The sequence below is a fragment of the Oreochromis aureus genome, linkage group 18 (assembly GCF_013358895.1).
Source record: "Oreochromis aureus strain Israel breed Guangdong linkage group 18, ZZ_aureus, whole genome shotgun sequence".
NCBI classification, from domain to species: domain Eukaryota; kingdom Metazoa; phylum Chordata; class Actinopteri; order Cichliformes; family Cichlidae; genus Oreochromis; species Oreochromis aureus.
Genome location: NC_052959.1, coordinates 20,457,786 through 20,474,354, shown reverse-complemented (window position 1 = coordinate 20,474,354; position 16,569 = coordinate 20,457,786). Strand labels below are relative to the sequence as shown.

The 16,569-nt window shown below is 38.4% G+C and overlaps 1 protein-coding gene and 1 long non-coding RNA gene across 2 annotated transcripts in view; one reads left to right on the top strand and one right to left on the bottom strand.

Moving 5' to 3' along the window:
• Positions 1–16,569, bottom strand: part of ghrhra (growth hormone releasing hormone receptor a) — a 47,361-nt gene that overhangs the window by 4,924 nt on the left and 25,868 nt on the right. The window contains exons 4-10 of the mRNA XM_039602803.1: positions 15,792–15,892; positions 15,299–15,396; positions 14,881–15,013; positions 13,187–13,340; positions 6,695–6,755; positions 6,499–6,568; positions 3,592–3,686 (exon numbers count right to left, since the gene is read on the bottom strand). Coding sequence (XP_039458737.1) covers positions 3,592–3,686; positions 6,499–6,568; positions 6,695–6,755; positions 13,187–13,340; positions 14,881–15,013; positions 15,299–15,396; positions 15,792–15,892 — 712 coding nt within the window. The remainder of the gene's footprint in view (positions 1–3,591; positions 3,687–6,498; positions 6,569–6,694; positions 6,756–13,186; positions 13,341–14,880; positions 15,014–15,298; positions 15,397–15,791; positions 15,893–16,569) is intronic.
• Positions 11,329–13,399, top strand: LOC120434553. The gene is made up of 3 exons (XR_005609170.1): positions 11,329–11,381; positions 12,083–12,155; positions 13,200–13,399. It is a non-coding gene; the product is annotated as an uncharacterized LOC120434553 (long non-coding RNA).

Genomic DNA, 16,569 nt, shown 5'->3' with positions numbered 1-16,569 from the left:
CTGTATATCCTATTGAGATTGGAAAACCTAGCTGGGTACAGATCCACTCACAAGAGTATCCAGTCCATCAGAGATCAACAGACAGCTGTTATCCTAACAACTGACATGTGTGTGTTTTTTATTCTCATTTCAGTTTCCTCAGTGACACTAACATGTATGAGGATGTTGCAGTATATGTTTTAGTCATCTAGATAGTCAAATTAAACCATAAAATAGCTCTAATCAGAAATATTATCACAGCTTCAACTGCTTAAAGATTAAAGATGGGGGGAGCTATCAGCTTATTTCAGGCGAATAATTTGTGCCTTTGTGTGAACGCCAAGGTTCCTCCTGAATCAAATTTGAGTTCCTACGACAGGCGGGGCTTTTAATCCTGTGAAACATTCATTGAACTGGTGGAACAATCCTGTCGCACGTCAAAGTAGGTAACATCTATTTCTGGAATCTGGAGCTATTTTTATATGCTCTCATTCTAAATTAATTCAGCTGAGCACAAATGTGCACCAGCCAGATGTCAAGAGAAGGAAGGATTCTTTCAGGTGAAGCAGGGTTTCACTGCTGCTGCAGTAGATTCATGTATGCATATATTATATTAAAGTGTAAGAAGCCGTTCAAACTTTTGTCAAGGGATTTAAACAGCTCCCCTTCCCCTTCTCTTCTTACATACTACTGTCTCAGTTAGCAGTTTCCACTTAACACCCAGCAAAAAGTTTACATGTTAAAATAAATTACTTTTTATCCAACTGCATTATAGAGAGTTTAGTGCAAGAAAATGATTTAAAGCTCAGCTTTATCAATGCTGAACCATTTTTCTCTGCATATGATGTTTTTAACTCACAGCTGAGCTATAGGTTGTATCATATTATAAAAAAAAAAGTGTGGACATACATAATGGCTTTCCATAAGTGATGCCCAAACTTATCTCATTTATCCACTTGTTGGTGTTAGACACTCATGGGGTTGATCTTCAATGATGGTACAGTTCTAAAAATTATGATATTGGGAGAAATTTTTATTTCTGGGATTTCACATTGCCGATGGATCTATTTTAACCAAAACCATATTTTTTTCCCTTAAAACTTATCAAGGGCATAGATCATCTTGCATGGCCACTATGGTGAGGTGAGGCCACTACCTCACCTGATTTATTAAAGTTATTATGTCATAAGCCAGTCTTGTTTTTATCATTTATTTTTTGTAAATATCTGACCCTACCATCTGTCGCAACAGAAATTCAGACTCAGACCGGGCACATTTTTTAAGTCTTCTTCTTCTTCAAGTTATTTTCAGCCAGAGAATTGATGCTCACTGGAACTTTTCTTTTTATCTGACCACACTCTGTAAACCCTGGAGTTAGTTGTGTGGGAAAATCCCAGCAGATCAGCAGTTTAGGTAACAGTCAGATCAGCCTGTCTGATCTGACAACAACCATGCCACGTTCAAAGTCACCTAAATCACCTTTCTTCCTCATTCTGCTTGATTTAAAATTCAGCAGGTCATCTTGACCAAGTCTACGTTCCTACATGTATTGAGTTTCTGAGCGATTGGATAAGTTGGATAAAACCAGATTTCAACCCTTCCAGTAATTGAGACATTTCAGTAAGTTATACGACTGCCATCCACATGAGAGAACAAGATTAAACGTTGGTGAAAAGTGAAAAAGGATTAACCTTATGGGGACAATGTATGTCTGTAAAAATGTAATACACAGAATTTACATTTGTTACTAAATATTTGTGTGAATTTGGTTCAATTTATTCCAACCTATACTTGTGATGTGCTGGATCACATCCAGGCTTCAAAGAAAGACGGTGAAAGTTGCAAACTCACAGAGCATATCCAATCCAAAAAAGAAAAAAGCTTGAAAGAGATTGCATCAGAGGGGGGAAGTGTGGCTTTGATCTTATTTTTTCAGTCATACAAGACATTTCTTAAAAGTACAAATGTAATCTGTAAGAAATCAAATTTCATTCTTGTACAGTGTTTAAATTTTAAACTTACAGATTATTAAAATGATGGTTTATCAAAATAGCACTAATATTAAATTCAGCATCCTATGTAAGATGTATGGATATTGAAACTAATTTATCAGATAGGTTATTCGTTCTTCATCATTTCCTGACATCACACAAGAAACACTGGGGTAAGTTCAGAGCTCTTTGGAGTGCTGCATTAGCTGACTGGTGCAAGCTACTTCTTTTCTTCCTCACAATCAGAAATCTGTTCATCAGCTGTAAGGTTTCCTGCTGAGACGTATTATCAAATCTCATTTTCACGAGCTAAAACAGCCTTCCACAGTTGCTGAGCAGTCCAGACTCCTCTGCCCTAAAGGTTTTTGGTTTTCATATTAATTTACTACTTTACAGCTTCTATTAAGGAGCAGCACGCTTTTTATTAAATCAAAGCTATTATAAGTAACATCAATAACTTGTGACTAGAGAGACCATATGTCCCATTTTACGAGGGGCATATGTTGAGACAATGTCCAGCATTTTGATTGGTTCCTTACATCTCATAAATCAACACTGAATGACACTTTTCAAAGCCTGGCTCTTATCCAATAAGAGAAAGAAGAAGAGGCCGTCTCATTGGGGGCTCCTTATGATGTCAATCAAACTGTTCACATATTCCAATTTATATGGTAAATGAATTGGTTCTTATATAGCACTTTTCTACTCTGCCTGAGCATTCAAAGTTCTTTATACAACTTGCCTCATTCACCCATTTACTTTTTCTATGTTTAAGTGCTTTCTATCTAACATTCGCACACATCCACACTCCGATGGGCCCACTGGAGAGGAACTTGGGGTTAATATCTTGCCCAAGGATATTTAGCATGCAGACTGGAGCAGCCAGGGATTAAACCACCAACCTTCTGATTATTAGGTGACAAACTCTATCTAGTTACCTAGCTACAGTCAGGAGGTATAGCATTTAAACTCTGAACCAAAGAAAATGAATGAAAAGATAATAGTGGCTGAAATAAATAGCATTTACCGCACTGTGCAGCAAACACAATCACGAAGTTCAACAGACTGTTGCAGTAAACTAGCACCAGTCATTTTTTCAGAGTCAGATGAAAGTTTCCTGCTTTTCAACCAGGTGCTTTCCGGGTGCTAGAAGTGCACGTCCTGTGTGGGCTTGTATGCTGTTGTTGCCATGATGAACAAACAGAACAGGTGTTTTTGAGTGGGGTTTTTTTCTCTCTGGAAAAGTTTTCATTTGTATTAATGTGATTTGACTTTTTTTGTTTAATGTTTTGTCTTGTGAATTTGTGGCCTGCAGGACACAAATGCATAAAGACTTTTCAGAATATTGCTGTCCTTCAATAAATAGGCAGTAGTGAAGCAACTTGTCGATGCAGTTTTTTCTCTATTTTTTGTATCAGAAGAAAGAAGGACTGTTCTTCTATTAATTATGATCAAAAGAGGGATTACACAAGTGCAGACAGCCACATGTAAACAGTTCAACTAATCTGGATCTGTTGCATGATATTTTTAAAAACCAGCTATAACAAAATTTTGCACTAGCACAACATTGTACACTGTGTCCCACATTGTCCCACAGAGATAATCTCTCCTCGTGACTCACATAAAGTGTCCAGTGTCATTGTTCCCAGTCATGGCAGAAGATTTAAGCTTTTGAACCAGAATCCGGATGACGTTGACGAAGATGACTATGTTGATCTGGAAGAGAAATATGTACAGTGGCCTAAATGGCAAAATCAGATACACACTAGTTAATACCAGTGTTGGGTAAGTTACTTTAAATTAGTAACTTAGTTACATTACTAGTTACTTCTCTAAAAAAGTAACTCAGTTACTTCAAGTTACTCGTTACTTTCAAAGTAACTAGTTACTAGGAAAGTAACTTTGGTTTTACTCAGAATTCTCTTGTTAATGTGTTGCTTCCGTAACTGGATACCCAGCAAGATTGCCAGTCTTCTAGCTTGCTTACTTGCCACAAGTGCACTGTGCCACCTACCAACAGAAAGGAGAAAATAATGTGCACATTTCCACAAGAGAAATCCCACGCCTGGACCGTGCTGTTGACCGCCATATGATTCTAGCCTGCTTTTACATCCAACACAAAAACTGCAGTCGTGGTGCTTTTGATTGTACTCAGAACTTGGAAATTCTGCCTTCTGAATAGGAAGATGTAGGTAATATGTAGGTAACACCAGACTGCAGATGAGCTGCATACAGAGCTGGACTGGGACAAAAAAATCCCCGGCATTTTGACTAGCCCACCATTATAGGAAAAATATCATAAAGCCTTTGAATGAAAATAAACACTGTTGTGACAGTGATGAAACACTGTTCTGATGGTATATATGTATCAATCTATCAATTGTTTGTTGTAAGACTCAGATAATTATTTTTTAAAAGCGAGACATTTTAAATGAGAATAATAAAGAAAAGTATTTCCTTGTGCCCCCTTTCCCTGTTAATGCCCTACCTGGCCCCTGGCAACACTTTGCTAGATCCGCCCCTACACAGTTACCAGCTGTCAGCTACTTAGAAAAGGATCCTGGTGTTATTTGTTTCTCAGAAACAGCTCATAACTTCCCTTCAACTCATTCATGTCACCTAAAAAGTAAACCTGTTTCTACATCACCTGTTCAGCTCTGATGATTCAGTAAGGACATCTCCTGGTTTCATCTGCATGTTTCCCTCTCACCAGATAACCAAACCGATATCATGACCAGCAGCTTTACAGCTGTGGCTCCAGCAAACATCAGCTGATACTAGAAATTAATATTAAATAAATTCTAACAACAGCTGATCAAGCTTAAACGTGCTGCTGTTGTTTAACACGACATCCGCTGGTTTCCTCTTTCTGGCGCAAAGTGGGCGATAAACAAACGAGAGAAAAGCCGATCAGCTGATCACTGATCAGTTTCGTGATTGAAGTAGAAACGGAAGAGGAGAGAATGAGAGAAGAAGAGGCAGCTGTGCAGCTTCAGCTTGTGTGTCTTTTTCATTGTAGCTGAAGTCCGGGACAAACTATGTTCCTTTTCACCTCAGTACGAAACGCATAATATTTTCTCTGAATACGAGACGATTCCGTTTTTACGGACGGTTGGCAACTCTAATAATTAACCTATGAACAAAATAAAGTTCAACATCAGTAACATAGCACCCACCCATCTGTATAGAAACTCCGTCATGCTAGCTAGCACGCAGATACGAAAATGTCAGCATACTGAAAATAAACTCCACCTAAACTTGGTTTATATCTGACTCAGATAGACTGCAGGTCATAACTTCTTACCTGAAGTTCAGTTCACCTGACACGCGGACGGACGGCCGCTTCGCTTCGGTCTCTCCTCTTGCCTCCCTTTTCCTTCATCCACCTGCTGGCTTCCACCACTTGCTAATGTTATTGAATCTGTGGAAGCTCCGCGATATCCACCATACAGTAACGAGTAAACGAGCCTATCTAAATCCCAGTAACGAGTAACGCGTTCCTGGTTTTGGCATAATAACTAGTTACCGTGCTCGTTACCACAATAATAACGTAGTTACTGTAACGCGTTACTTAATAACGCGTTAGTCCCAACACTGGTTAATACACATTCAGTGTTATCACAGGGCAATGAAAGATTTTAAAATCCTGCATCATCACAGGATAAAGGTGATTTCTATTGAACTCGAGACAAATCAAAGCGAACCACAATGTGTCACTGCAAACGAGAACATTCACTCCGCTGATGAGCCAAATGTGTCTGAGGCAAGAAAAGTAAATACAGGAAAAAGATACTATGTTCTGGACTAGTTGATTACGTGGAAAATTAATGTGTTTATCATATTTATCGTGGTAATATTTCAGGAAAAAAATGTACTCTGAATGTATACAGAACTCTGTTGCATCCCATAATGCAAAATGTAAAGAATGCAGGAAGGCTTTTAACTCAAACTTGCAGCATACACCAGGAAATTGGGTCGGCTCGAGGTTGGATCAGATCCTTACTATAAACTAACCACTCTGGAGTTTGTCTGGAAGTTGACCGAATCCAGAAAAAATACAGGTGAGTAAACAACCTCAGTTAACTGAAATCATGGCTGCCAGAGATTTTCATTTCTACCAACTCACTGAAGTAAAGTTATCTTAATTAACTAGTTAAACTTGTGCCAGGAACAAATGTGATTGGCAAGAAAACTTCTGCCAACTTCTGTCTCTCAGTATGTTGGCAAATATTTATTAACCTTTGGCTTTTACAAAAGAAAATCTGACATCAAAGGATTTAAAAGACAAAACCACCAATACATGTTTCTTAACAAGCTGCTAAAATTTTAAACAATTGCTGGTAAATTGTTTAATATTTCATGATCACTGCCCCAAGGGCCACAAACTTGCACTTCCTCTGCCTGAAGAATCCCACTTTAGTTTAAAACTTCTTCATAAAATTTTAATTGTAAATCTGCCACCACAAAACAAAAAACTAGACAGGCACAGCAAGTTTATCAGGTACTTGTGTTTAACTCTTATACTCACCAGCAGTGAGGCTGTTATTGGTCCCTTAATAATCCACCAGATGCCAATATTGTCTGTGTCATCCCAGCAACTGTAAAGCCAAATGTAAGTCAGTGCAATACTAAACCTACAAAAATAGATATAATAGTTAACATGGACTGGTAAGCTGATTTAAATAAAATTCAGTTATATGAAAATAACAACAGTAAAAACATACCCTCTGTCATCATAGAAGAATCTGGTCAAAACCCACAGTATGAGAACTGTAGATGGGAGCCCTATAACGTAAGGGCAGGAATTAATTATGCATGCTCTGTTTACCTGTCAAGTAAAATCAATCCGAACATTGCTCCAGACCAAACGCATCTGTTTGCTGCATTATTTTTATGGGAATGTTGACAAGCATAGAAAATATTAAGTTGACTCTGTGTATAATTTTTTCCCGTGCTACTTGCATCTGTTTCATGCCAAAAAAAAAAAGAGGAGCACACAGAGAATAAAAGCAGGAGACACGAGAGAGCAAGATAGTAAAGCCGGAAAGAAGCTGATAAGACGCATCAGAGCCACCGTGGGTACAGTCTGAGCACCACTCGTGTACACACACGTAAACACACCTCAGGTGCTTTGTGTAAAAACATTCAGGACAAAAATATTTACATATATTCACATATTCAACTGTGTAGTTTCATTTTTTAAGCATTATTATGGCTGTTATTGTTTTAACTTTGTATAGAGAATATCACAAGCAATCTATCACCAACCCAACATCTGTTGTCCAGGTATAAAATATGATAATTTGGGGGAATAGCTGAATTTATTAAGTAATCATCCTTTTATCAACAACTGAAACTGCTGTGCATTAATTCTTGGGTGAAAATAAGGCAAATAGGGAAATCCTGGGTTTTCAGTAATAGCGATTCTGTATTTTTCTTCTTCTTACCAGGTTACATTGCCATGGTAACTTGTGCTTCCTGTAGCACGTTCTGGCTGCAGGTCATGTTCAACATTACACAGGTGAAATCACTGCCTATAGATTAATCGATTATGTAAAAGACTGTGTAAACGTTCCCAGAACATGTCTCGGATAGTAAAAGGATCTAAAGTCTTTGTGTTTCCTAAACTTTAATAAATGTATTCCTTAATGATAAACAAGTGATATTAATAAGGCTTATACAGTCTGCATTTTTGCCAGCTTTCCTTACTGGCTCAAGAGAGCTTAAAGTGCACACAGGTTTTCAGTGTTAAATTAACATGGAGAGGCTCAGTATTTATATGTGAGTCCACACCTCTGAGTGTTAAATATAACACTGTTGAGTGTTAAATGAACACTTTTGACAGTGTTATATTTTTGGTAATGACCTCGTCATTTTGAAGATTAACAATGACTAACACTGAGCAGTGCTGATTTTCAACACTGGAATATTTCTAACATTTTGAGTTATTTTCCAGTGTTAGAAAATCAGCACTGCTCAGTGTTAGTCTCATTGTTAATCTTCAAAACCGACGAGTTTAAAAAAATATAACACTGTCAAAAGTGTTCATTTAACACTCAACAGTGTTATATTTAACACTCAGAGGTGTGGACTCATAGAGACTTCCAGTGTTAATTTAACACTGGAGTTTTGCTGTGCATGTTTGATACTGCACTACTGTACAGCGCTCCTCCACTCACATGACTCAGGAGCTGAACTGGTTGCGCTCCATTGCTTTCAGACTGTATTATGTGCCTAATCAGTTTTTTCTAATATTATAGTTTGATTTTCCTTGGTAAGAATCAGTCACTCTGCTCTCTGTAAACCTTTCACATTACTGATTGGTCAGATGCCTCCATTGCCGCCTCTTCCAGGGAACCACCCTTGCAGCTAGATTGGGAAGCTCTGGTGTAACATCTGGACTGACTTATTGAAATTATAACCACCTTTGTGTGACTGATTAGGCTGATTGCTGATGTCTGGGTAAGAGAAGAGATAGGGAAAAGATATCCTGAGTATGTTGTACCTGCTTTGAAGCACAGCCCCAGGAAGCATTCACAATTGTAATTATGACTAATCTTATAATTAAGGGATCTTTTCCAAAAGGTTAAGGTGGTTGTTAATCAGAGATAAGCTACCTGGTGTAACTTTTGCTATTTTATTAATAATGACATTTAATATTGTCTCATGCCTATGAATTCAGTGCTATTCCATTTTTAAAATTAGCAGTTCAGGCTTATAAAGCGGTGCTGCTGTGAACTGGAGCTGGAAAAATTATCACGGTTCAAGTGCAAGTTCCCAGACGAGATGTAGAATCGACTGATGTCCGGCAGGGATCGACAGCAGTGGAGGATTTCACTTTCCTCTCTTAACTTCCTGTCAAAGCAGCTGAGCAGCAGTTGCCAGCTACAGCGTCCTGCTCAGCGTGACTCACTGTTTGGATGTGGAACACCTTTAACAACAACCTACAACTGAGACAGCTCACAAGACCTGACGTGAAATCATAATAATGTCTGCCTGAATGCTGATGGCCCACCTTTTCTTTTATTACGCTGGCACGGCGTGCTTGTAGCCCTCAGGGTCAGATCCATTTATATCTTACCATAAATTCCATTCATCGCCTTATCAGAAATATCCCAGCCGTGTGTGAATGCAGCATTGCACTGGAATGCAGTGGAGGATTTAAAAAACCTACCTGGCATGAAAGGTTTTGTTTTGCCAGCTGGACATCGCCTAAAAGTTTCAGGTAAGTGTGTTGCTGTTTCTCACCTTGTGGCTGGACTAAGCTGCTACATTTTGGTAACAGGAACCATATAAGACTGACAGGAGCGGTGGAGCTTCGCTAAGACCGCTTGAGATTACAGGCTTGAATAGGAAAATATACAGCAGCATGAAACAAACAAAACAAAACAAAAAGACAGTGGGATGGGAATGGTAAGACAATGGAAAACACTTGGCTTAGGAACAAGGGATGAGAAAACATGGGAACCTCTCAAAACATCCATAGAAAGCTCAGAAAAAAAACAAAAGACAGGAGAGAAAATAATAGGGCTGCGCTGCTGCCTAAATAAACTGCTACCAGGATTTTGGAGGCTCACTTCTTGTGTAGAAATAGATTTCTAACCCAGATATGAAGATAATGTGTGATAATACTGACTTTACACCTAGTGCTTTATATTACATACATGAGTTTTTGTAAGCGTTTGAGGCTTCTTCATCATCAGTTTAAATGTTTCCCCTGAAAATTCTAAATAAATTCTAAAATAAATGTCAAATTAATATTATGTTTTTGTCAAAAAGTCCAATAGACTCTCTCACTTCAAAATTTATAATTTTCTGGGAATAATTTAGGCTTTAAAGGGTTAATCCATTTAAGGCACTGAAAGGGGTTTTCATACTGTTCCCCTGTTATCTCATATTCTGCAGCTGAATATATTAAATTGAGCACATCACAATGTGCAACTGATGGCACTTATTCTCCAGCAGCATCATTTACAAGAGACGGAAAAGCAACAAGACGCCTTGACTTTAAATCAGCAAAACGATGGAAACATTTGTTTGTTCTTGAAAATTATTTCTTTACCTACATTACTCAGATCTGATGTTTTAGAATAAAAAAATATCATTTGTTTATTTATTAAACTTTCAGTGGATTTTGACACATTTTGCTTTTATACGTAAATAACTTTCAGTCTGAGTCAATTTTTTTTTTTTTTTTTTACTTTTTCTTCATTAAGGAGTTAATATGAGTGAATCTTTGACAGGTCCTTCAGGCATTTGCTGGCAAGACAGTAAAAGTCTGACATGTTTGCTGCAGGACCTTTAGCAGATGCAGTGTTGCCAACTTAGCGACTTTGTCGCTATATTTAGCGAGTTTTCAGACCCCCTTAGCGACTTTTTTTCTAAAAAGCGACTAGCGACTTTTTCTGGTGTTACTGGGGCGATCGTGGCTCAAGAGTTGGGAGTTCGCCTTGTAATCGGAAGGTTGCCGGTTCGAGCCCCAGCTTGGACAGTCTCGGTCGTTATGTCCTTGGGCAAGACACTTCACCCGTTGCCTACTGGTGGTGGTCAGAGGGCCCGGTGGCGCCAGTGTTCGGCAGCCTCGCCTCTGTCAGTGCGCCCCAGGGTGGCTGTGGCTACAACGTAGCTTGCCATCACCAGTGTGTGAGTGTGTGAGTGTGTGAATGTGTGTGTGAATGGGTGGATGTCTGGATATGTAAAGCGCTTTGGGGTCCTTAGGGACTAGTAAAGCGCTATATAAATACAGGTCATTTTACTGGAGACTTATTTATGACGACTTTTTGACGTGAAAGCGCGTATCGCTCTTACTCTCAACAAGCAGCGGTGCTTTGGCACGGTGCACCTCACCCGTGCCAAAGCGCTCACAGGCAGAGGATAGTCCTCCCCCCAGTGCTATCAGGGCGGGAGATGTGCACACCTATGTGTCCAAACTGCAAATGAATCGCGCATGAGCGAAGCCGCCGCTCCCGCACTGACTGTAACGCAGTCAGTTCTTCTTTTACTGTTATGTTGTTTTGTGGATCACAAGGTTTAAAACTACTAATAAACACACACACATGCCAATTTCGGGTCATTTTGCCGGTCCAATCCCGGATAAAGGAGCAGGGTTGGAATTGTGACATTAAAAAACAATAATTGCTAAAAGAAATTTAATTTGTAGTTCTAAATAAATTCTAACTGCATTTAGGACGTTTTTTTTACTCACTTTATGTCTCTTCCACAATGTTATTTCTCTCTCCAACAATGTAGGTAGGTTACAATTACATTAGCATGACCAATTATGCAAATTAGGCGATGACATCATTTAGCGACTTCTACCGATTTTTAGGACAGCCAATAGCGATTTTCCTTACTGAGGAGTTGGCAACACTGAGCAGATGTGGCCGATGATGGTGTCAGACACAATGAAGAGTGAGACCTGAGTGAGTGAAGTGAAGAACTTAGCCATAAGCACAATTAACAATGGGCTGGCTGCCTGGAGAGATGATGACGATTATGATGATGATGACGATGATTTCCACTGGATTACACTAGTCTGGACTTCAGAAAACCATTGAGAGCTTCTTTGAAATGGAGAAACAAACCAAAAATATACAGCTAATGATAAGTTCTGGATGTTTTACTGGCTATTTTTTTTAACGTGTAGTTGTGTAAGCTAGTTAGTTACTGTATAACATGAGCAGTACTGTGTGTGGAGGTCAAAGTGGCTTGCTAGTACTGGTTAAATATTTGCTAGCAGCTAACATGCTAACTGCTATGATTTCTCCGCTTAGCAAAAAATATATTTTAATGATTATTTTAATCACTTTTATGTCTTTTAATGGGCTCTGACATGTGATATTTTAACAGTTAGATGAGCTGTTGCTGTTTTGTATTCGTCAGGCTACATGATGATCAGCTAGTGTAGTTCCAGAAAAAACATGTAGGGAGGTAGCTTTTGTGTGACTTGACGCTTCAATGCTACTTTTACCTGGCAACACCGATTCAATTATTTATCAAATCTTTCCGTTTTTTAAGTTCACAGGCATCCTGTTTGTAAGGGTACAGTCTCTTCAAGTCTGAAAACATTGCTCATTCAAATCAATCATTTATAGTGTTTTTCTCACACACAGACACATCTGGGATGTAGCGAGAAAACCAATCACTGTTGTAGACCACAATTTTGCATTTTTACATTTTTTAAAGGTATTTATTACATTTTCCTCTTTCACTGTCCTTCTTGAATACTGCTTATTCAACAGTGTTAGTTTTTTAAAGAGTACCACTAAATAGATAGTATGTGAAATGCCTTTTTTTTTAAACCAATCTCTCCCTGCCTATATAAAACATTTGTTTTTAAATGCTGCAATCCATTTAACAAGTTAACATCATACGGGTGTTAACAAAGCGTATTTTCCCATATTATTCAATTGAATTTCAATGTATTTTGCACAGTGCAAGCTGTGGAAAATTTTATTTGGATTTCTGTTAAATTACCCAAAGTTACACACTACTAAAAATTACTTGCAGTGAAAATATTTTTTTCTTTCCTGTAAAAACTTTAATTTGTACCCATTTGTAAGTGAAACACAATGAAATCCCATTTAATTCTAGGAGAATTACATTTTTAGTCTTTCTGAATTTTCTAATTCGGAAAGACTAAAAATCTGTATTAATTTGTGTAACACAATTATAGAGGCTGTGCTTTTGTACACAGAAACAAAGGAAACCTGTATTTTAATTTGCCCATTTGACATGTCGGTGCAAATTGATAATATTCCAATGTGAGCAAAAACATCAAATCATGGGACTTAATATAAACATACACAGACAAAGGACAAAAGGAGTTAATTGACTGTTTAGGACAATAAACACACTGTTCAGTAGTCAAAACCACAAAACAAAAAGTTGTTTGACTTTCTAAGCATATTTTCAGATAAAGCAATTTGTTTGTCTTTGCATCCACAACTGAGCTTATTTGTATCAAAAACAGAAGTTTTCCTATCGTATTTATAGCATCTCCCCTTTCAATTGACCTCTATGTTTTATGGCCCTGTCTCTATTTCACCAGTGTTTGCTTTATCACTAGAGCTGATCATGATTAACAAATGATTTTAGAAGGTAACCCTTTTGAATATTAATCTGTTTGTGGGTCACATTTTATTCTGTGTTTTTTAGTGTTGGAACTACAGTGTGTGATTGTTTTTGTAATGACAAATTCAGTCACTCTTACTCACCCCATCCAATCAGGATGTACCACCAGAAGTATTTCCTCTGTGAGACGAAGGTCAGAGCCAGCAGCGTCTGCAGATACATGCCCTCCACCAGCAGCCAGAAGTAATTGGCCAGGATGCTGAACTGGAAGAAAGCCACAGCTGACTTGCACGCTGTCTATAGAGAGGAAACAAAACAAAGGTAGAAAAACTGGATGTGTCATTATTTAACATAAAAATACATCTTTTTGTGTAATAAAAGGGAAGGTAGTGATACTTTTTATATACTTTACTTTATATACTACTTTTATTATAACTTCAACTGAAGTCAATTAAGTACAAAAAATACAAAATAAGCACCAAGGAACTCAAACCAATTAAAAAAAGAACAAAAATTAAAAAAAAAAAGAATCACAAAATGACAATTTGAAAAGACTTGCAAAAGAAATTAACATTTACAAAACAATAAAAAAAGGAACACAAAATTAGCTAAATCTACAGATATAAACCAACAGGAAGATGTGCACAAGCAGAGCTACAGAACATAACCACAAAAACACACAAAAAGTGTAAAACCAGCACCAAACAATAACTAAACAAAGATAAAAACACAAAAAAACGCACAAAAGATACACAAAAGAAAAAAAAAACAAAGATGACAAGAAAGCAATAAAACGCATGTACACAGAGACCAACGACCAAAACATGCAATAAAGAACAACCACAAAGGCTGTTTTTTAAAATCAATTCATGAAAAAAGAAACAAACCTATTCTCCAAATCCAACACACACACATGCAAAAAAAGCATATTCAGTACTTTCTATATAAGGAGATCCTGATACAAAATATATACAGGACGGTCATGTCTCTATTCCTGTTCACTCTATAACCTTCTGCCTTCCAGCACATGAATGAATCGTGCCACCTGCAGAAGTCCTCTAATGACACTGCAGTGGTTGGATGTATTAGGGACAGGGCAGGAGTGGGAGGTGATGAAGAGCTATGTGTAGTACTCTGGCAGAAAACCACCTCCTTCTGAAAGTCAGCCACTCAAAAGAGATGGTGGTTGATTTCCGGTGACTAAGCCCATTAGCATGATGGGTGACTGAAGCAGTGGACGGCTACAGGTACTAGGGTGTTCACATGAATGACAGAATGGACTCTATTTTTTGAGGAACCTCAGTTCCTTTGAGGCAAAACGGCAAAACCAATTTTTAGCAGCAAGTGCTGTTGTCTGCTTGGAGGGGTGGCATCTGTGCCAGAGATGCCAGCAGGAACAACAAATTAATCGGTGGCCACAATCTGGAGGCGTTTGAGTCACAGAGGGACAGGAGGGCACTGACAAACTGTTGTCCATCATGGACAACCCATCACACCCACTCCATTTCACACTACAGACCCAACAGAGTTCCTTCTCCCTCAGACCCCACTAACATAAAGACCACTTCAGATCATTCCTACGGTTATATATATATATATAACCTTCTCTCTCTGTCTGTCTGTCTGTCTGTCTGTCGTAGATTTAAACCTCTTTTTTCCACCATAAAAAAAATCTTAAATTATTGCTAAAAGATTTCATCAGTCTAATGAGAGGATTTTCCCTCTCATCGTTTTGCCACGTGTCTTCCCCTCCTCGTTCTCTGTTTCCACTGTTAACTCAATCACACAGCATGTGGGAATCTATTTTGTGATGCAAACATCAATTAGAGCCCCTCACCGTGGACATGGAGCAGTGGTCCAAGGTCTCATCAGCAAACAGCACGGTGTCTTTAATGAAGACGGCACTGGCTCTCAGGATGAAGGAGGCGAACAGGTTGATGTGGATGTAGTTTCTGGTGCAGCGGAACTTCCTGCGTAACAATAGCGTAAAGCATATACTGCATGTAAATTAATATTTCATAAGGTGGAAGAAGAAGGTAAACAACTTCATGAATTTGCATGTGTAAGATGATTCATAATCCTCAGTACTACAAAGACTCTTTGAGGCTTTATCATCTGAATATATGCATATTTTCCTAAAATTATAAGATGCGGTCCTAACCACACAAATCCTGAATGTGTCGGCATCATAGAAATTTTCCCTTTTATTGGCCTTTTGTGGGTGCAGATGGTGGTGTGTGCTGCTCTGGTCTAACCTGAAGGCTGCGAACACCACGATGGCTGTAATGAGGGAGATGAGTGACGTGGCGTAGCCTACGGTGTAAACCTGTCTGAAGGTATAAAGGTAACTCGTCTGGAGACGGGGAAACAGAGAAACTGTTAGTTTAGAAAAATATCAAAATAAAAGTCTGAAGCTGTGAGTCTGACTCAGATCGCTGCAACTTCAAGGGTTCTTTCTTTCTAAGATTCATGAATGAATAATAATTTATTTAAGCTTTAGATACAAAAAGTGGTAATTATACTAAAACACTGAAAAACATGTACTTTAAACTGTGTAGTTATTCAAATATATAAACAATTTCAGGACCTGTAATTTCCCCTGAGTTGTTTACATTTATTCCTGGAACAAAAGTCCTCACAGCTAACTACAAATAGTTCTGATATAAAAAGGAAACAGCGATAGAGGAAGTAGAAACAATATGTTCATCCTTCATTGACTGGCATGATTACAACCACATGTCCGTATACCTCGGACTCAGGCTCGCTGTCATCGCTGAACACGCAGGCCTCCTCATAGGGTGGATACATTTCCGACCAACCGTCAGCAGTACAGTTCCTGTAAACATACCCTAATGTGGGGAATCCAAAGAGAGAACGCAAGGAGACAGTTAATTTCAAGTGTTTCAATCGCACAAATATACGAATGTTGTTCTTTTACTATTTTTTGTGCCCTTCCTGACACAACCCCAAAAGGATTTGTGTTTCCTTCCAGGAGTAAACCGGGGATCTTTTTGTTTGCAAGGGGAATGTGCAAACCACTTGGAGCCACTTTTTCAGTCTGTTAAGAATGAAAGCTGCAATTTCAGTTCAGTTTATGGGTCACATAACCACTGCATGGGAACCTATAAATAACACCTTCAAATTTTCTCTTTCTTATAAAGACGTACAACTACCTGCTGAAAATGTTCACATGTAATGCACCATGCATTTGCAAAACATGGTGATGAACACCCTGAGATCTCAACAATGTTCAGTCAGTCTCCTGTCCTTTAGCTTTCAACACGATGTTTGGGTGAAACTGCTAAATGCCCTCTTTCTCTACAATTTTGGCACTTTTCAAATCCCTCCAGTGGGACAGTCTGATGGGCTAGTTCTGACCTGCAGGCTGTTTGACAGCCCGGGTTTAGAAGCTCAGTGAAGCTGTTTTTGTTACGCCAAGTGTCCTTTTCTGTCTTGGTTTTTAGTCATTTTCATACATTTTACAACACAACTGTCTGACAATAAGAGCTATTTTAAATCTACCTGA